Source organism: Pongo abelii, chromosome 16 (genome assembly GCF_028885655.2).
Source record: "Pongo abelii isolate AG06213 chromosome 16, NHGRI_mPonAbe1-v2.0_pri, whole genome shotgun sequence".
Lineage (NCBI taxonomy): Eukaryota > Metazoa > Chordata > Mammalia > Primates > Hominidae > Pongo > Pongo abelii.
The window spans coordinates 19,710,246-19,731,055 of record NC_072001.2 but is presented as its reverse complement, the minus strand read 5'-3'; the positions used below and the strand labels follow the sequence as shown (position 1 = coordinate 19,731,055).

The window sequence follows — 20,810 nt, the reverse complement described above, 5'->3', positions numbered from 1 at the left end:
GAAATTGACATAAAATGAAACATTGTCTTCTTATACCATAGAGTGTCTACAAAAACTAAGTTGATACAGAACCTGTATTCTAAAATGATTAAATTTGAGCCAAGTACATTTCTCTCTTAAGAATTTAGAAGTTTATAAAGAAATCAGGGCCTTGGAACTGAATCATTAATGGAAGATCTCAAAGGCAATATTCTTTTCATTGTAATTAATATTAAGTCATTAAAGTAATAACTAATATTTCGGTTCCTGAAAAAAATGATTAAATTGAACATCAAATAGTTTGCATTTATATCACACTGTACAATTTATATTTTTTATGCTGCTTTACTGTAAGATTTCATTGAACAAATGCATCTTATGATTTCAAGGTAAGGTATTGAAATATGCCTTTTTAAAATGTAATGCTATATTAGTGATTTTAAAATATGTAAAAAAATTGTGTGGGAAATACTAGAAATGTTATTTGAAATTAACCAATTCTGGGTTTGCTTTTTTTTTTTATTTTATTTTATTTGCCAAACTGAGAACAATAGCCTTTACACATTTTCTATTTTTCTGGACTTGATTCTTAGGAACTTTAATTTTGCACTTTTGCATTCCTCTACTAATGTTAATGTCTTGGCCAATGACATTTTTCTAGATAAATTCAAAAGCTTAACCTAAGTAATGTAATGGTGGCATTTATGAAATTGATTCCTGGTTCTCTCTTTAAATTATTTTTTATTGTTTATTTCTATGGCACCATTACACTATGCTATCACGTTGTTCTTGTTTTATTCCCTGTGTTTAAAAAGCTGTATCTTCTTTGCTGAATCTTAAAGGTCACTTTGAAGCCTGAAGACCATGACTGAAATACAGTGAAGATTAAAGATAAAAAGGAGAAAAAAGGTTAAATTATAAAACCTCTAATATCATTACTCATATATATGATATACACAGAGATGCATCACCTAGGTCCTCCCTGAGAGCTGTGTCAGTAGACAGGACTCAGCTGTGAGCCCCTTCAGACGTCACCTCAGCTGCAGAGCTTCCCCCTGCCTAAGGTCCTGATGTTCCCAGTTGCGGCGCATATCCAATGACTGATTGAGGTGAGGCAAGGAGGCAGGTGAAAGAGGTGGGGAGGGGACTTGGGGCCTATAAAGACTCAGTCATGTCATTGTAATGTGAGAGGATGCCAGTGGGCCATTTTATCTTCAAAGTCCCCTGGTGAGATGAGCCAAAGCTGTGGTCCAGGACTTTTTTTCAGCCCAGCTTTTTCCCTTTCCCCCAACCCAGCTTCCTTCTTCTCATTTTCACAGGTAGTAATCCAAGGGCACTCCCTAGTATATATCCCCATGTCCAAATCTGCTTACTAGAGAACACTGTATCATGAATGATACCATTCTTCAAAAATACGGGGTACTTTGAGTGAAAGGAGTGAAACGGTATGGAAGAACAGCTTTGGTAGAGTAGTTAGAATAGAAGCTACTCTACATTGGGTTGATGCATGAATGGGATATTAGGAAGTAAAGTGGCAAATTGAAAACTCCTTTCAAAAGAAGATAATTAGAAAAGGGTCAGCAAGATAGTAGTTGGGGCCTGGCTGTGATGGATCACGCCTGTAATCCCAGCACTTTGGGAGGCTGAGACGGGAGGATCACTTGAGGTCAGGATTTCAAGACCAGGCTGGTCAATGTAGCGAGACCCCATCTCTTTAAAAAAAATGTAGTTGGAAGCTAGAGAATAGCATAACAAAAAAGGTGATTTTAGAAGATAAAAGGGCCCACTGGAGATCTCTCACATTGGAATGACATTCTGAAATTACCCTCGTTTTGGTTATGTCATTCTACCTCAATCATTTTGCCTCAATCATGTTTACAGGCAAAATAAGAGATAGAGAAGTGGGAAGGGGTGAAGGCAGGGATATGAGACACAATAACAAATGGGGAAAGATAAAAGATATAATAAAAGGCATGAGCTAGATCAATTCTACAAGTGAAAAATTATATTTAGTTAAGAGGAAGGATCACTCATCACCCAATTATAGGTAAGTTTATAGGAGGGTGAGACTGGCTACATAAAGGTAGGTGATACTTTAAGTCCTTATTTTCATTAAAGAGAATATGTCATTTCCTGAAAATGAAAGATGTGGGTTTGAATAGACAGTTGGCAAAATTTGGTATTTATTTGAAATCAACATTTATTTGGGAAGATAATGTAGGGTAACTAATCCACTTAGATGATACTTATTAACTATAAACTATGTACCAGGTACTTCGCTATAATATAAAGGCAATGGAAAAACCCAGATTCAATCTTGATTTGACATCCTTAACATTTACAGTGTCGTGGTGGAAACTATGTAAAGAATCCAGTGTGATAGAAGGTGGTAGATGCGGAAACAGGAGGTTTAGAAAAAGCTCCAGGACACATTGCTGATACATCTAACTCAGGATCAGAGCATTAAAGAAAGCATCACACTCTCCCTCAATCTCTCTATTCTGTCTCTTGATCTAATCCTTTTAACAAAGTATCAAGATGGCCCTCAGCACTAAGGAGGAAGTGTTATTTGAAAGCATGTGTTTGAATAGTTGCATTTATCTAAACAGAATTTTTCACTCCTATGTGGATTTGGCTTGGAACTGGTGTATTCTGGCATTCCATGTTGTAAAGCACTTGAGGTGCTTAAGAGATATTTGGTTGGCCAGGTGCAGTGGCTCACACCTGTAATACCAGCACTTTGGGAGGCCGAGGTGGTTGGATCACCTGAGGTCAGGAGTTCGAGACCAGCCTGGCCAACATGGTGAAACCCCGTCTCTACTAAAAATACAAAACTTAGCTGGGCATGTTGGCAGGTGCCTGTAATCCTAGCTACTTGGGAGGCTGAGGCGGGATAATCGCTTGAACCTGGGAGGCAGAGGTTGCAGTGGGCCAAGATTGCACCACCGCACTCCAGCCTAGGGAACAGAGCAAGACTCCGTCTCAAAAGAAAAAAAAAAAAAAGGAGGAGAGATATTTGGTAAATAACTGAGGCAAAGGTGGAAGAAAATAGTGTTCTGCAGGAGATCAAATAATGTGTGAAGAGAAAATAAAAATTTTAAAGAACTAAAAGAATCAGGTATTGAAGTCAAAGGTGAGAGGGCCACTGGAATTCAAAAATACAATGTGAATAACTACAGAAGATGTCATCATTCCTGATGAGGCAATGAATGTGGGTGCCTAAATTAGAGTAGAAATACATGTTATTGAAGACAAGGAGAACAAAAGGTGTAAGGCCAGGGTGTTGAAGGTATTTTGCACAAATGCACTAACGTTACCCAGAGTGTTGGCAGGGGGAAAAACATCTGATGGCCTGTAGCCAGAGTTTTCCTTAAAAATGCAGATGTGTCCTCTTGGAAAATAGACATCTTTGAAAAAATGAAGGAAATTAGGGTCTCACGGCATGAATCTCATGGAGGTGGTGAAGGACTGATTTGAGAACAGCCATGCAGAGTTAGGACAATGCCAGCAACATCTGACCCATGTACATGAAGCTCCAGATAACCTAGGTGATTCTTTTAATGCAAAAGGCAACACAGTGTGAATTCCTGAGAGACTATTTATCTTTTATATTCCAGAGGTTGGAATGGAATAATTCACTCTTTTAAAAGGCTTGCTGGATATCCTCTATTTCAGGGCTCTCCAAACCCATACTAGTCCATGGCTGTTAGGAACTGGGCTGCACAGCAGGAGGTGAGTGGCGGCTGAGTGAGCGAAGCTTCAGTGTATTTACAGCTGCTCCTCATGGCTCGTGTTACCCCCTGAGCTCGTCCTCCTATCAGATCAGCAGCAGCGTTAGATTCTCATAGGAGCATGAACCCTGTTGTGAACTGAGGATGCAAGGGATCTAGGTTGTGTGCTCCTTATGAGAATCTAATGACTGATGATCTGTCACTATCTCCCATCGCCCCCAGGTGGGAACATCTAGTTGCAGGAAAACAAGCTCAGGGCTCCCAGGGATTCTACATTATGGTCAGTCGTATAACTATTTCATTATATGTTACAAAGTAATAATAATAGAAATAAAGTGCACAATAAATGTAATGGGATTGAATCATTCTGAAACCATCCCCACCACCACCAGGTCTCTGAAAAAAATTGTCTTCCACAAAACCAGTCCTTGATGCCAAAAAGGCTGGGGACCACTGCTCTATTTTTCTTCACTGCTTAGAGAATCTGTTCTTCCACTCATGATCTACAAGGACTGAATGTTTCAAACAGTTCAAGTGTTCAAAATATATTTTTTGTAAACTTGAGTTTTTAGAAATCATTCACAGTATCCATATTATATTTTATTTGCTGCAATGCCCTATACATTTCCCTTATAATGTTCTTGAATATACTTTTACAACTTCAGTAACTTTACCCTTTACTGAATCTCAATCTGTCTCTCAATTTCTCTCTGTCAGCAAATCTAAACAAAAGAGAAACATACCGACTTGTGCTATGGTCTAAATGTTTGTGTCTCTAAAATTCATGTGTTGAAACTCAATCTCCAATGCAATAGTATTAAGAGTGAAGGCTTTGGAATGTGACTGGCAGAGCCCTCATGAATGGGATTAGTGCCTTTATAAAAGAGGCCTCCAAAATCTCCCTAGCCCCTTCCACCAAGTAAGGACACACAGAAGTCACCATCTATGAAGTAGAGAGCAAGCTCTTGCCAGATACCAAATCTGCTAACACTTCAGTCTTAAACTCCCACCCTCCAGAATTGTGAGCAATAAGTTTCTGTTTTATAATTGTCTAAATTACCCTGTCTAAGGTGTTTTGTTATAGTAATGTGAATGGACTAAGACAACTTGAAAATGCAAGGTACCACACCAATAACAAGAAAAACATTCATGTTTTGTAACATTTATTTTATACCAAAGATATGCCAATTACTGTATAAAAATATATGCCAAATGTTGGGTAAAATACTTTACATAAATTATATTAATCCTGACAACAACCTGAAGGTGGATACTGTTGTCTCCATTTATAGATGAGGACGTGGGGCTTGAATTAAGTAACTTACCTCACATCTCATCATGCTAAATGGCAAAGCTGGGATTCAAACCCTGCTCAGTCAGACTCCCATCAGGCTGCTCTTAGCCTGGTTATATTTTGAAGAAAAGAAGTTCAGAAACTTATCCATAGACATGGCCAGGTAGGGCCAGAGTCCAGACTCAACTGACTCTCAGCCAAGACCAGCCTCAACTCTTCCATTTTACCTCTAGCCTGAACAGCTTAAACATTTTTTCTCTTGCCATCTTATTAGAATACATAATGCCTATAATGATGGGACCCACATGATATAGCATGACAACACTCTGGTTTAAAAAAACTGAAATGTAATTAAAAAAATATTTTAAGTTCTGGGATACATGTGCAGGACGTGCAGGTTTGTTACATAGGTAAACGTGTGCCATGGTGGTTTGCTACACCTATCAACCTATCACTTAGGTTTTAAGGCCCCCATGCACTAGCTATTTATCCTGATGCTCTCCCTGCCCCCAGCCTCCCGATAGGTCCCAGTGTGTTTTGTTCCCCTCCCTGTGTGCGTGTGTTCTCGTTATTCAGCTCCCACTTATAAGTGAGAACATGTGGTGTTTGGTTTTCTGTTCCTGTGTTAGTTTACTGGGGACAATGGCTTCCAGCTCCATCTATGTCCCTGCAAAGGGAACATGATCTTGTTCCTTTTTATGACTGCATAGTATTCCATGGTGTATAGGTACCACATTTTCTTTATCCAGTCTGTCATTGATGGGCATTTGGGTTGATTCCATGTCTGTGCTATTGTGAATAGTGAAGCAAAAAACAGATGCAATAGGAATGCTTTTACACTGTTGGTGGGAATGTAAATTAGTTCAGCCATTGTGGAAGACAGTGTGGCAATTCCTAAAAGACCTAGAACCAGAATTGCCATTTGACCCAGCAATCTCATTACTGGGTATATACCCAAAGAAATATAAGTCATTCTATTATAATGAAACATAATGTAAAAATACCTCGAGTCTATTTGTATTTTGGTAATATCTGAATAAAACATAAAATATTATGCACACATCTTTATATCCTTTTATCCATATCTCTCTTTCTTTAAATCATTTTGGTTAAAATTTGTTATCACCTCCTGACTCTCTATATATATTTTTTCTTTTCTGGAAGAAAGCTCACCTAAGCCTTATTCAAATGCATCTTCTCAATCTTTACCTACCACCCCTCCTGCCTTTTTGTTCCAGTTTCCTCTTATCATTGTACTGATGTGGAGATAACGAAAGAGAATATCACTGTCAGCCACCGGCAGTGCCTTTTCAGAGAAGAGCAATGGGGAGGAAATTGAGCAGACAAAGCCAGAATCCCCATTAGCACACAGAAAGAGGGAGCTCAGGATAACCACATACATTAATAATTCTTGTCCCCCAAAGGGAAGCTCTGTAAAATAAGTTGTATTACATCTGTACATAGCAGTACTTGAAATATAACTCTAGCTTAAGTATTTTAAGCATCTCCGTGATATGAACCTAAGGGAATAAACTCAATAAATCAATATTTATAAGCTCTGTTCACTTATTTCTTGTGGTTTCAGCCACTGATTTCAGAATATGCATGAAAAATATATTTCTTCTGAATATTTGATTTCATGATCCTAAGTAGACACATCTCTGTATTGGGTTTCAACAAGTCCACAAAAGTTAAATACCTACTTTTAGCCAGCTTTGATTTTCACAAGTTTAATTCTGACATTTAGTGATATACAATATGTAAAATAACCTGGCACTATATCTGTCATATCATAAGTACTTGGCAAACATTTCACTTTACTCTTTCTCATAATTGAATAATGGCTCAATAATAAAAGTCTGCAGGGAAAAATTTAACCTCTTATTTATCAATTACAAATAGTTTAAGACAGATAATTCCCCTTTCCTTGTTACCTTTAACGCTGAGTCATTAAAATTGTGAGCAATATATTTATTTTGAGGAAACTATTTTTTACTAAGTTTTTTTTTTTAGAATTTTATGAGTCTTCAAAATAACTAGAAAATCTTAAAGTGTCACCAAACAGAAGTGGACATTTAATAAACACCTCAACTTTAATACTTACAGAAAATCATTTGAAGGCTGTCACTCCTCTGGGTATTACAAATTTTAGCCTTGGTCAAATCGAATCACCAGGAGGCTACAAACTTGAACTACATTGCCTTAGTCTCCAACAGAATTTCTTTCCTTGAATTAAGTTTTCGGGCCATGCCCTACTCCTTTTAATAAAAGAACAATACAACAAATAGTCATATGAAATCCATTTTGTTGCCTAATACAAAAATATTGTTGAAGAGTATCATAGTTCAATGGCCCATATATATAAAATGTCTCAGCAAAGGCACTTATATCATAATTCAGTACTAGGAAATGATTTCCTTCAGGCAAGCTCCCTCTTAATTTTTTTTTTTTTTTTTTTTTTGAGACGGAGTCTCGCTCTGTTGCCCAGGCTGGAGTGCAGTGGCACCATCCTGGCTCACTGCAAGCTCCACCACCTGGGTTCACACCATTGTCCTGCCTCAGTCTCCTGAGTAGCTGGGACTACAGGCGCCCGCCACCACGCCTGGCTAATTTTTTGTATTTTTAGTAGAGACAGGGTTTCACCGTGTAAGCCAGGATGGTCTCGATATCCTGACCTCATAATCCTCCCGCCTTGGACTCCCACAGTGCTGGGATTACAGGCGTGAGTCACTGCGCCCAGCCCCTCCCCATTAATTAAGGTGAGAAATGCATAAATGATGATGGTAGTCATTGACGCATCAGTTACAAAAGAGTGAGGCCAGGTAATTGGATGACACCTGCACAGGGCTCTGGGGTCTCAAGGAAAATGACAGGTGTTTGTGTATTCCAAAAATGTGGACATGATGGCATAAGGCCCAATGAAGAAGGGGTAGATTATGAATGGTGTTATCTTGAACATAAGGAGACTGAGATAGTATAGTTTTTAAAATGGCAGCATGAAAAAAGGTGATTGCTAACCCCACCCCACCTTATGGTAAGTGTCTGAAGAATAATCTTTCTAGGGACTACTAGTGGGTATTCTTAAAGGAAAGAGGCAGCTTTCTGTTTGAGTAGGAAGGTATTAGAAGCAGTATATGAAGGAATAAAAATATAAAAGAGAAATATTGGAGCAAGAGTGGGAAGTATGGTTAAAGATAAGGAAATGGCAGAGCACTTTAGGGAAATATGGTGTGAGACAGAAAAGAGGCATTTTTGACTGATGAAAATACTAATCATGGCTAACACTTACTAGCATTTATCGTATGTCAAGCATTGTTCTAGGTACTTTACGTGTATTAACTGTTATGATTCTCACATTAACCCCAGAAGGTCAGGCCTATCACTTTACAGGAAGTTTAAGCAACTTCCGAAATATTAACACTTCTTCTGAATTGCTTCTTTGGTGACAGGAATAAGAGTCGCAGTAGCATCAACTTGCTAAAAAGTTTAAAATGATGCTCAGAATAAAGGTATTTTACTGCTTTTTGAGACTCATTGTAAAACGGCTTGAAACGTCTTTGCCCTGAATCTCTGCCAGAGGGAAATTGGATGAGTTGCTAAAGAATATGGAATTAATTATCCAAAAACACTTTAGATATTTCTCTTTGTATAGGGTATTGTAAATGGTCTTTAGCTAATTATAATTTAATATCTCACTTGTCTCTCTCATACATAGGTACATATGATATATACACGTGTATGTGTACAATTCAATACATCTATGTGTCTACGTAGCTACCTATGTATGCATGTATGTATGTATGGATCTGCCTATCTATTAATCTATCTCTATGTATCTACCTACCTATCTATATCTGTGTCTATCAAGGTCAGGAATGCTTGGCATTCTTCTAACATCTGTGGGGTATTTATGGATTAGGCTATGATGATAGATTTCCAGCTTCATTTCTTTTTAAAATCTTTTATTCTTCTTGCTCATTTTCCTTTTCCTGTGCCTAAAGGACAGTTTCTCCTCAATTTAGGACTTCTTCCTTTTGCTCTCTTATCCACTCATTTGCAGACTTTCTGTTCTCAGCCAGAACATCCCTTTTGTGCACTGTACAAGCTGTTGACACTGTCACAGTTGCCACTTGATCACTGCAGATAAAGGAGGAAGTAGCAATTCTGGAATGGGTGGCTTATCTCTTGGCTTTATAACTGGATACCTTCATCTGCCATTCAGTCACTCTTTTTTATTATGGAGACATATTTTCTGGGAAAATGCTACCATGAAGCAGGACCAATCTCCAGTTCAAGGTACCTCTTGATTTATTCATTCCAAAGCATCCCCTGTTAGGAATTAGGGCTCAGATCACAGGGTCATCTGCTCTGTAAGTAAAAGGCTGACAAAAAGTCTGTTACTTCACTGCTCTTTACATTAGGGTAATATTAACAATGGAAATCCAGTTCATTCAATAAAACAAGTGTCGATGAAGAGTCAAACTCGGTAAAATATTTTAAGGGACTTATTCTGAGCCAAATATGAGTGACCACGGCACATGACACAGCCGTAAGGAGATCCTGAGAACACGTGCCCAAGGTGGTCAGGGTGCAGGTTAGTTTTATACATTTTAGGGAGATATGAGACATCAATCAAATACATTTAAGAAAGACATTGGTTTGGTTCAGAAAGGCGGGACAATTCAAAGCAGGGATGGGTGGGCTTTCAGGCTATAGGTAAATTTAAACATTTTCCAATTGACAATTGGTTGAGTTTGTCTAAAAACCTGGGATCAAAGGAAAGGAAATGTTCAGGTTAAGCTAAAAGATTGTGGATACCAAGGTTCTTCTGAAGTCTTATAGTGGCTGCCCTTAGAGATAATAGATGACAAGTATTTCCTATTCAGACCTTTAAACAGTGCTAGACTTCTACTAATTTCTTCAGGATTGGGAAGGCTTGGAAGAAAAAGATCTAGCTATGTCAACAGAGAATCTTTACAGATGCGTATGTCCCCCAACAAAGGGCAGCTTTGCAGGACCATTTCAAAATATGGCAAAGAAATTTGCTTTTGGGGTAAATTCTTTTTACTTTCTTCTTTGTCACATAATGTTATGCCAGAGTCAGATTGCAAAGTAAGCCATGATATATAGGGTTAAATAAAATCCATCTGATGAGAATTTATGGTTAGTAAGGGATGACTCCCCAGACCCCTTAGATAGGAATTTGGGCAAAATAAAAAAATCAGAGCTTAGTCTTCACAAGTTATTGAAAAACAATGAGCTACCAATTTTATTTATTTATATTCTTTCAGTGGTCTTCAACAGGTGGCTCATGAATTCACATATTTGACAATTGTAATGTGAAATAAATTTAAGATATTTCAACAACAATCATATAGGAAAATATAGATAAATAAGAAACTATAAAAATTATACTTTCAAACCTTTCCTTCTCTAAGACACATGGTTTATCTGATCTCACACCGATATTGAACATACAACTTAATTTTTAAAATTAATTTTTCTCACTTTAGAAAACTGGCATCTTGAGGCCGGGCACAGTGGCTCACACCTGTAATCCCAGCTCTTTGGGAGGCCGAGGCAGGCGGATCACGAGATCAGGAGATCAAGACCATCCTGGCTAACACGTTGAAACCCCGTCTCTACTAAAAATACAAAAAATGAGCCAGGCGTGGTGGCGGGTGCCTGTAGTCCCACCTAATCAGGAGGCTGAGGCAGGAGAATCGCTTGAACCCAGGAGACAGAGGTTGCAGTGAGCCGAGATCATGCCATTGCACTCCAGCCTGGGCAACAACAGGGAAACTCCGTATTGAAGAAAAATAATAATAATGATAATAATAATCCATGGGTCAAAGAACAAGTCTCAAAAGAAATTAGAAAATACTTTGAACATAAATGAAAACGCATCAAAATTTGTGGGTTTAATTAAAGCACTGCTTAGAGGAAAATTTATAGCATCAAATCATTATATATTACAAAAAAGATAGGTCTAAATCAGCAATCTAAGTTTCCACCTTAAGAAACTAAAAAAGAGCAAAGTGAACACAAAACAAGCCAAAGGGACAAATGACAAGATAAAAGCAGAAAACCAATGAGATTGATAGCAAAAAAAAAAGCAAAAATTAATGAAACTTAAAGATTGTTCTTTGAAAAGATCAACAAAATTGAAAAACTCTAGCAAAACTGACAAAGAAAAAAACAGAAAAGACACAGATTATCAGTATCAGGAATGAATGAAGGGACATCACTGCAGGCCCCACAGAATTCAGATGATTAGCAAGAGAATGCTAAGGAAAACTTGACATGTAAAAATCAGACAACTTAGATGAAATAAAGCAATGTCTGAGTGCCACAAACCAGGAAAATCCTCCTAGAAACAAACAGGTCACCTCAATAGTTCTATATCTGTTAAATAAATTGAATTTGCAAAATCTTTTTTTTTTTTTTTTTGAGCCAGAGTCTCACTCTGTCACCCAGGCTGGAGTGCATTGGTGCAATCTCAGCTCTCTGCAATCTCCGCCTCCCAGGTTCAAGTGATTCTCCTGCCTTAGCCTCCTGAGTAGCTGGGATTACAGGTGCATGCCACCAAGCTCAACTAATTTTTTGTATTTTTAGTAGAAACGAGGTTTCAACATGTTAGCCAGGCTGGTCTCAAACTCCTGACCTCTGGTGATCCACCTGCCTTGGCCTCCCAACGTGCTGGGATTATAGGCGTGAGCCACCGTGCCCGGCGTAAAATCTTTTAGAAAGAAATCTCAGGTTCAGATGGATTCAAAAACATTTAAAGAAGAAATAACACTAATTCTACACAATCCCTTATAGAAAATGGAAAAGGAGGGAACACATGCCAATACTTCGTATAAGGTCAGCTTTCCCCTGACAGAAAGTCAGACGAGATAGTATAATACAAAGAAAGAAAACTGCAAACCAACATCCCTGATGAGCATCAACAGAAAAATCCTCAAAAACGTGTTACCAAGTCAAATTTAGCAATATAGAAACAGAATAGGGCTGGGCGCGGTGGCTCACGCCTATAATCATAGGAATTTGGGATGCCAAGGAGGGTGGATCACTTGAGGTCAGGAGTTGGAGACCAGGCTGGCCAACATGGTGAAACCCCATCTCTATTAAAAACAAACAAACAAACAAACAAACAAAATTAGCCAGGTGTGATGGTGCACACCTCTAATCCCAGCTACTCAGGAAGCTGAGGCAGGAGAATTGCTTGAACCCAGGATGCAGAGGTTGCAGAGAGCTGAGATTGCACCAATGCACTCCAGCCTGGGTGACAGAGTGAGATTCTGTCTCAAAAAAAAAAAAAAAAGAGTAGTAAATTGTGGCCAAGTGATCCCTATCCCAGTAACACAAGGCTTGGTCAGTATTTAAAAATCAGGCTGGTATAGTGTCTCACACCTGTAATCCCAGCACTTTGGGAGGCCAAGGCAGGCAGATCACTTGAGCTCAGGATTTCAAGACCAGCCTGGGCAACATAGTGAAACCCCATCTCTAAAAAAGAAAAAAAAAAAGTTTAAGAAAAAGAAAGTAAAAATCATCAATGTAACACACCACACTAACACACTAAAGAAGGAAAACTGCATGACCATTTCATTTGGATTAAAAGCATTTAACAAATTTTAACACCCATTCAGGATTTTTCAAAAGCTTCTAAAAGGGGGAATTAAGGCCGGGCACGGTGGCTTACACCTGTAATCTCAGCACTTTGGGAGGCCGAGGCAGGCAGATCACAAGGTCAGGAGATCGAGAGCATCCTGGCTAACACGGTGAAACCCCGTCTCTACTAAAAATACAGAAAGGTAGCTGAGCACGGTGGCAGGTGCCTGTGGTCCCAGCTACTCGGGAGGCTGAGGCAGGAGAATGGCGTGAACCCAGGAGGCGGAGTTTGCAGTGAGCCGTGATCACGCCAGCGCACGCCAGCCTGGGCATAGAACGAGACTCCGTCTCAAAAAAAAAAAAAAAAAAAAAAATTGGGGGGGAATTAAAGAAACTGCCTTAATCTGGTAATAAGGCACCTACATAAACATGCGCAGCTAACATCACAGTTGATGGTGAAAGACTGAACTGCTTTCCCCTACAGTCAGGAGCAAGGCAGGGCACCCACTATCACCTCTCCTATTCAGCTTCACACTACAAGTCCTGGCCAGGGCAATCAGGCCGGGAAAAATACATAAAAGGCAAGCAGACTGGAAAGGAAGAAATGAAACTGCCCCTCTATACAGATAGCATTTAATTGTCCATGAAGAAAACCCAAGGAAACTACAATGAAGCTCATAATAAATGAGTTTAGCACAACTGCAGGACACAAGAACAACAAACAAAACTCAGTGGTATTTCCTATATACTGGTAATGAACAACTGGAAACCAAAATCCTCCAAAATACCAAATCAAGCTCTATATTCAGTACCTGGGCAGGCCCACAGGTAACTCCCACTATGTGTTTGGCATCCAGTCCTGGCGATGCTGCAGGTTCTGGCTTGGTCATGCGCAAGGTGTCAAAGTGCTGGCACTGGTCATTGCTCCTCCAGCTGTGGACCTCGCTGTCCTCAGTCAGAGCCAGGCAGTGGGTGGAGCCTGCAGCCACATCAATCACCTTCTTCCCTACAAGGAAAGAGGGATGCAGATGCAGCTTCAAGCCTATGACCTGAATGGCCTAAAAAGATATTTCCACTAGGCCATTCAGGTCAGAAAGCTTTTAATATTAACTTCTTGAGGATAATCTGTTGCTTTAATATTAAGCACAATCATTTGCTTTGGGTGTGTTATTAAAACTCCTGTATTTTGTCAGCTACAATTTGTTAGGACCCACAGCCTACAAACATCATAATGCTGGGATACGAAAAGGATCTGTTCTTTTTTCTCCTCCTCATTCAGATTTTCATTCCGAAAGAAACAAGGTGCTTTTAATTAACCATTAGATCACATTCTCCCATCCCAGATACAACAATGCACAGCACACTCTTCACTGAGGAAGGCTTCCTAAGAAGAAATCTATTGTTCTCTCAGAGTTAGGAGATATCACTATTTAAAACGTTGTTTCTATTTAAACACTCAGCAAAATATTCTATTTTTCTTTCCTGGTAAATCTAACATGGCCAACACAAAGGGTATTTCACAGAAATGTCAACATATAAAATAATTCAGCTGAAAAAACACACTGCAGTAAGGGGAACAATTCTATCCTAGGAGCTTACCATAAGTTAACATCAGCAACAACAAAAGGTGTTTTCAACAGTAATTTAAATACCCTCAAAGTAAATGATTTCTGTATCTAATAATTATCATAGCTTTCCTATACTAATGGAGGGGAATATAAACAAGAAGGCAAGTGAAATTCAAATACCATTCAATGACACAGAGTAAACTTCTTACTCTGCAACTTATCTCAGAAGCCTAGAAAATAATAAATACCATATGGGCACACAAAACTCTTAGACATCAAGATATTAACATGCTTCAAAATAAAACTAATGGAGAAAGGAACTGGCAAGTCTTAGTTAAAAGTCCCACTTCCAAACCCACTTGGTAAAGAAGCAAACACACAAAGAATGTATATAGTAACCAGGACCTAACGAATTACAGCCCCCCATAGAACGCAGCCCAAAGCCTGCTTCTGTGAAGACACTGGTGTTGGAACACAGTCAGGTCCACCTGCTTCAAATACAATCTGGCCCTTTAAGAAAAAGGCTGCCCACCCTGAGAGAACCCTAAAGAGTCCATCTGATGTACCTACCTCTCACTGCCTTTTCCCTTCTTCCCTACTTTCTTGTCAACTTGCCTGCCCTTCGCCAGTTCTCGACTAGGATGAAGACTATCTCCCAACCACTAGGCCAGGTGGTACGGAAAATTCCAGTTTTACCTTAGAAAAATCCCTCCATCATCATAGTTTTGATGGCCCCCTCCCCAACTTCCTGCAGCATAACATCCCTAGTAAGAACACCATAGAAGAATCTCAGGGTCTTCTTGCGGAGGCTCCCATCCTCTCTGCCCGCGCTGGCAGCCCACATTGAAGGCGCCGGCACTCTTATCTACATACCTTGGCTTCCATCTGTTCCCTCCAACTACAATGCATGCTGGACACCTTTGCAACTGAGCAAGCAGGAATCACCCATCAAGGATGAGTTCACATGAGAGCATCCCAGGTGGAACCAATCCCACCTCCCCATGTGGCCCCACAGCACAACGCACACTCACGGTCCTCAGTGTGCCTGCAGTACAAGTACAGGTGACCTCACCACACAGAAGGAACCCTTACTGAGTCCAGCCTGCTGAGTGAGGAATGCGTGCCTGCCACAGAAAGTGCCAATGTTTGTAAAACTCAATGGGTTTAAATTAAATTTGGTAAGAGTAACTCAAAGTCATTTTTTAATAGAGACACACCCACTTTCCTCTTAGTATCAATACCTACACCAAGCTGGCAGTAAAAGTTTCTAATGACAGTCCATTCATGGAATGTGAGGTTAAGAACATTAAACCTGCAAACTTTAAAACATTACTAAAGAAACTGTCCTGAAGGGTTTTAAAAGTTTACATTTGCACTCACCTTGCAAGCCTTCTAAGAGTTTTGGATAACGAACATATTCCTCTGTTCTGTGTCCAAGTCTCTGGTTGTCACCTTTTCCCCATGAATAAACTTGGCCACTTTTCATCAAAGCAATGGAAAACTGACTTCCACAGCAGACTTTGACCACATCCAAGTCTTGAAGCTTTTCAATCAGCTTTGGGGTTTTGCAGCCATCACTACCACCTCTGCCCAATTTCCCATAGTCACCATCTCCCCAAGACCACACTTGCCATAAAAAATACAAATGCATTTAAATAACAACAACTCTGCATTTTAATGAAAAATTTTAAATGACTGAAAATAATATAATGAAAAATGCACACTAATCTAGACCACCCATGTGCATAGTTAACACTACAAGGGTGGCTACTGAGCAAATGAAATCTAGATGACACTTGAGGTTGATATAGAAACAATAAAGACAGGGAAAGCTGAGTTTTCTTTTTGTTTTCATTCCATGAAAAACAAAGTCCTGACTCTTACTAGCCTGGGCTCAATGTTCACTGCTTCACAGAACCAAAGGCCCACTGCCTCCGTAACACATAACTGGGGCCCGGCACACTGCAGACGCTTGCGGACCACCCTCCCATTTGCCTGCTGCTTCTGTTGCCACCGTGCGGACTGCTGGTCAACCGTACCACTGTATGTGTTCCCAACTGCATGTATCAGCATAGTTGATAAAATGCTCACATAGAGATGGTGGCAGCTGCGAACCATCTGACAGGCCCCAGGCAAACAAGCCCAGTAACCACCGGGGCCTCTCCACCAATGACACTGAGCCCCACACCCACTGGACGACAGGGTGGGCGGCTTCCTCCAGGGAAGCTGCCATGCGTGTCCTCGAGGGCCTGTCGAGGGTGGCGAGAGCTCTACGTACCGTTCTCAGTGACAGCCGGGGTTTGAGCGTCCCCACTCCCACACGCCACATCGATGACCTTCAGTCCTTTAAGCCCAGCTACCAGCATCGGAATGGCCTCGTCCTCACTGGAGCCTTCAAACAGATAGGACGGCCGTTTATTAAGTCCTGTAAGAGGCCACCTCCTGCTGCATGCTCCCACTCATGCAGACCAGATGTACCGTGGCCCAGCCGGCCGTAGTTCCCATGGCCCCAGGTGTGCAGCTCCCCCTCGGCAGTGACGGCTGCGCTGTAAGTGCTTCCGACAAGCGATGTGCACCACGTGCTTCCCGGCCTGCTTTCCAGAGAAGGCGGAGATCACCTTAGGCTCCTCCAGAGGCCTTGGGGAGGAAGGGAACAAACATGAACGCCTTTCTTCTTGGTGTTATTTCTTATTAGTGTTAGCAAAGGAAATTCACTATCCAAATTTAGACCATCACAGCATCAGGCCAGTTTCACCTTCCAGGTACCTAATAAAATAAGAAAGACAGAATTCAAACACCTAACACCTCTATGACTTTTTGTTCAGTTGGAACCCGATGCCAATCATGGTATCCAGTAGAAATATAAAAAGAGTGTTTGTTAAAGACTTGTACAATAGGCCGGGCATGGTGGCTCACGCCTATAATCCCAGCACTTTGGGTGGCCGAGGTGGGCGGATCACCTGAGGTCAGGAGTTTGAGACCAGCCTGGTTAACATGGTGAAACCCCATCTCTACTAAAAATACAAAATTAATTGGGCATGGTAGCGGGTGCCTGTAATCCCAGCTACTTGGAAGGCTGAGGCAGGAGAATCGCTTGAATCCAGGAGGTGGAGGTTGCAGTGAGCTGAGATCATGCCATTGCACTCCAACTTGGGAAACAAGAGCAAAACTCCATGTCAAAAAAAAAAAAAAAAAAAAAGGCTTGTACAATAAAGTCCATTGCAGCTTTATTCACAATGTCCCAAAACCATGGTCCATCTGCAACAGAAGGAATGACTTACCCACACACCCAACAACATGGCTGCATCTCAAGACATCATGCTAAGTGAAAGATGCCAGAAAGAAAACACCATACACTGTATGGCTTTGTTTATATTAAATTATGGAAAAGACAAAACCGTAACAACAGAGGGCAGATCAGAGGTTGTCAGGAACTGGAGGTAGGAACGGGCATCGACTCGAATCCCCGGAAGCGACGGGAGCGCCCCATGTCTTGATGGCAGTGACCCAACTGTGTGCACTTGTCAAAACCACCCAACTCTACATCTGAAACTGTCATCTGGCTGTATGGAAGCCTCATAAAGCTGACTAACATTTGTATGTATTTGTTAAATGAATGGGGATGGAATGAAGCCAGCACTCTGCAATCTATACTTTACAAATGAAAAGTATGATTTTTTTTGTAGAGACAAGGTGTTACTGTGTTGCACAGGCTGGTCTCCAACTCCTGGGCTCGTGATCCCCCCACCTTGGCCTCCCAAAGTGTTGGGATTACAAGCATGAGCCACCACGTCCAGGCTTTCTGGTTTTTAGCTGTGTAGAGCTGCTATGATTGTGCTGTGAACAAGTACTTTAGTGAACATATGTCGTCCCTTTGGGTAAACACTTGGAGTGGAATTTGTTAGGTTCTGGGGTCAGTGTGTGTTCATAGTTTCCCCAAGTGGCTCTGCCATTTACATTTGAACCAGGACTTTTGTGTGTGAGAATTCCAGCTCATTCTTGTCCTTACAGAGCAGCTAGATGCTGCGTGTGTGGGGCAGATCACATTGGGTTTTGTGAGAGCCAGTAGCAGGGTTAAGGATTTTAGGGACTTCACAGAAGGAGGCTGGAGAGCATCAGCAGAGGCAGCCTGGACCTTGATTCTGTAAAAAGAAGACACTGTTTGGAACCGCACAACTGAGTTAGGGTTTCCAACAGGGCAGGTGGGGGCCTGTGGGTAGGTGTGTGCGTTAGCCACAGAGGCTGGGATAGCTTGGCACTGGGGTCAGGGCTCAGCCAGCCCGTGTGTCTTCACACCTGGTAATGAGATCACTTGTAAACAATTTCTGTTTATGAATTACAGGATATTGAAGCCAAAAAAGAAGCACAGAAGGAAAAAGAAATTGATGAACAGGAAGCAAATGCCTCAACATTTCATAGAAGCAGGACTCCATTGGATAAAGACCTTATTAATACAGGGATCTGTGAGTCTTCTGGCAAACAGTGTTTGCCTCTGGTTCAGCTCATACAACAGCGTCTTAGGTAAATCGTATTAGCTGTATTGTATTGTGTTTTATTTATTTACTTTTTTTTGTATTTTTGAGACAGAGTTTCGCTCTTGTTGCCCAGGCCGGAGTGCGGTGGCGCGATCTTGACTCACCACAACCTCCACCTCCCAGGTTCAAGTAATTCTCCTTCCTCAGCCTCTCGAGCAGCTGGGATTACTGGCGTGCGCCACCACGCCCCACTAATTTTGTAGTTTTAGTAGAGATGGGGTTTCTTCATGTTGGTCAGGCTGGTCTTGAACTCCCGACCTCAGGTGATCCACCCACCTTGGCCTCCCAAAATGTTCGGATTACAGGCATTAGCCACCACGCCTGGCCTATTTATTTTACTTACTAACTTTTTTTTTTTTTTTTGTGACGTAGTCTCTCTCTATCGTCCAGGCTGGAGTGCAGTGTCAACGATCTTGGCTCACTGCAACCTCCACCTCCTGGGTTCAAGCTATTCTCCTGCCTCAGCCTCCCAAGTAGCTGGGACTAGAGGTGTCTGCAACCACACCTGACTCATTTTTGTGTTTTTAGTAGAGATGGGGTTTTACCATATTGGTCAGGCTGGTCTCAAACTCCTGACCTCAGGTGATCCACCTGCCTTGGCCTCTCCAGATGTTGGGATTACAGGCGTTAGCCACTGTGCCTGGCCTGTATTGAATTTTAATAGGTGATTATTGGTTTTCATATTAAGATAGTGAAATCCAGCACGAGGATCTCAAAACTTTGTTTGGTGATTGAAGGAATATTCTGAAAATTACCTAGTATAGATTTTAGGGTAAAGAGCAGACCCTTTTAAATATAGGTGAGAGGAGAAGTTGGAGGGCGAGGGCATGATGATGTTCAAAAGTTTTTCCAGAAGAGAAATTGGGTGTGCAGTAAACCTGTAAAAAGATTCTTGCTAATAAGCAGGTGGATGTAAATGAAAATCATCATGGAAGGTTATTTTTAAAACTGGTTGTATCATTGCCTCACTTCATATATTACAGAGTTATACATACTACTTTGTAACATAACTTTTCTTTTCAAAACCAAAGTCAATGTGAAAGAACGGTGAGCATTGTTTTGGAAGGCCCGACTAGGAGGAGGTGGGAAGAAGTCAGACTCAGCCTGTGAACAGAGACTAACTTTGGCAGAAGCCAAAACAGTCAGACAGTGTTGTCTAAAAATGATCATTCAAGAAGAGCAAAAAAACAAGGTGATTTGTGAGAGAGATTTATTAGAAAATGAAACACATTTGTACCTCTGTTTAATAAAAATCTGCTTTTTGTCACATCATGCTCCTGGTTTTTTGTTTCTACACATAGAGAAAGCAGAGCCCTGGCAGGTTGGATCAGGCAGCTGGGCACAGAGCAGGGAGCCCTGGGCAGTGGCTGCAGCTCTCAGCTGGCCTGTTCATGGGGGGCATGGTGCATCTGCGGCGTGTGGTGGGCCTGCGGCATGGGATGCGTCTGCGGCGTGGGATGGGCCTGTGTCATGGGGTGGGCCTGTGTCGTGGGGTGGGCCTGTGTCATGGGGTGGGCCTGTGGCATGGGGTGGGCCTGCGGCGTGCGGTGGGCCTGTGTCATGGGGTGCATCTGCAGTGTGCGGTGGGCCTGCGGCGTGCGGTGGGCCTGCTGTCCACAGCCAGAAAAACTAACTTAGTGGACACACAGTGAAATTTTGAAACAGGAAGTTTTAGAGCTAGTTTCTATCATGGAATTTAGCAAATGCTATTTTGCAAAATATTTTTCTGATGTTTGTTTTGTTTTTCTAATCTGATAATGCATATTTCACACATTCTGGCCTTTAAGCAATGGAAATTAGAGAACTAAACTTAATACAGTTTGTGTTAATGGAAAGAGCTGGAGATCTGTTCTCAGAAAATTTCAGTTGCAACAGCTTGTTCACATAGGTGAACTTCCAACACAGTAACTATAGCAGTAAGAATAAAAGCTGTGTTTACTTTCACAGAGTTCAGAAGACATGAGAAAATGGATGTTAAAAACCTTGTAATTAAAATGTAAAGTTACGTGCAAATTTTTAAAGTGAGCATTTTCCAGGAAGAGGTGATTTTCTAAGTTCTTGAATGCCTCTCCCTTTTGTGAGGAGGCTGCGT

The 20,810-nt window shown here is 41.0% G+C and overlaps 1 protein-coding gene across 2 annotated transcripts; it reads right to left on the bottom strand.

Annotated features, from left to right (window-relative positions):
* Positions 1 to 7,121: 7,121 nt before the first annotated feature.
* LOC129050360 (E3 ubiquitin-protein ligase HERC2-like) lies at positions 7,122 to 17,212 on the bottom strand. Of its 2 annotated transcripts, none has more exons than XM_063716503.1 (3): positions 15,564 to 16,655; positions 13,428 to 13,621; positions 7,122 to 7,262 (listed from the first exon to the last, which is right to left on the bottom strand). In XM_063716503.1, the coding sequence occupies exons 1-3, from the start codon at positions 15,832 to 15,834 to the stop codon at positions 7,257 to 7,259; spliced, it is 471 nt and encodes a 156-aa protein (XP_063572573.1). In that variant the 5' UTR covers positions 15,835 to 16,655; the 3' UTR covers positions 7,122 to 7,256. The 2 variants fall into 2 exon arrangements, with proteins under 2 accessions (XP_063572573.1, XP_054388365.1); XM_054532390.2 differs by lacking the exon at positions 7,122 to 7,262 and adding an exon at positions 16,662 to 17,212 and having other exon boundaries at positions 13,004 to 13,621; positions 15,564 to 16,575.
* Between the last annotated feature and the right edge of the window lie 3,598 nt (positions 17,213 to 20,810).

Bases quoted from the DNA above. Each gene is read 5' to 3' on its own strand.
- LOC129050360 (XM_054532390.2), bottom strand. From the start codon at position 15,834: ATGCATTTGTATTTTTTATGGCAAGTGTGGTCTTGGGGAGATGGTGAC. The intron at 13,622-15,563 runs GTGAGTGCAAAT...CTTTCCTTGTAG, and splicing joins ACTCTTAGAAGGCTTGCAAG to GGAAGAAGGTGATTGATGTG.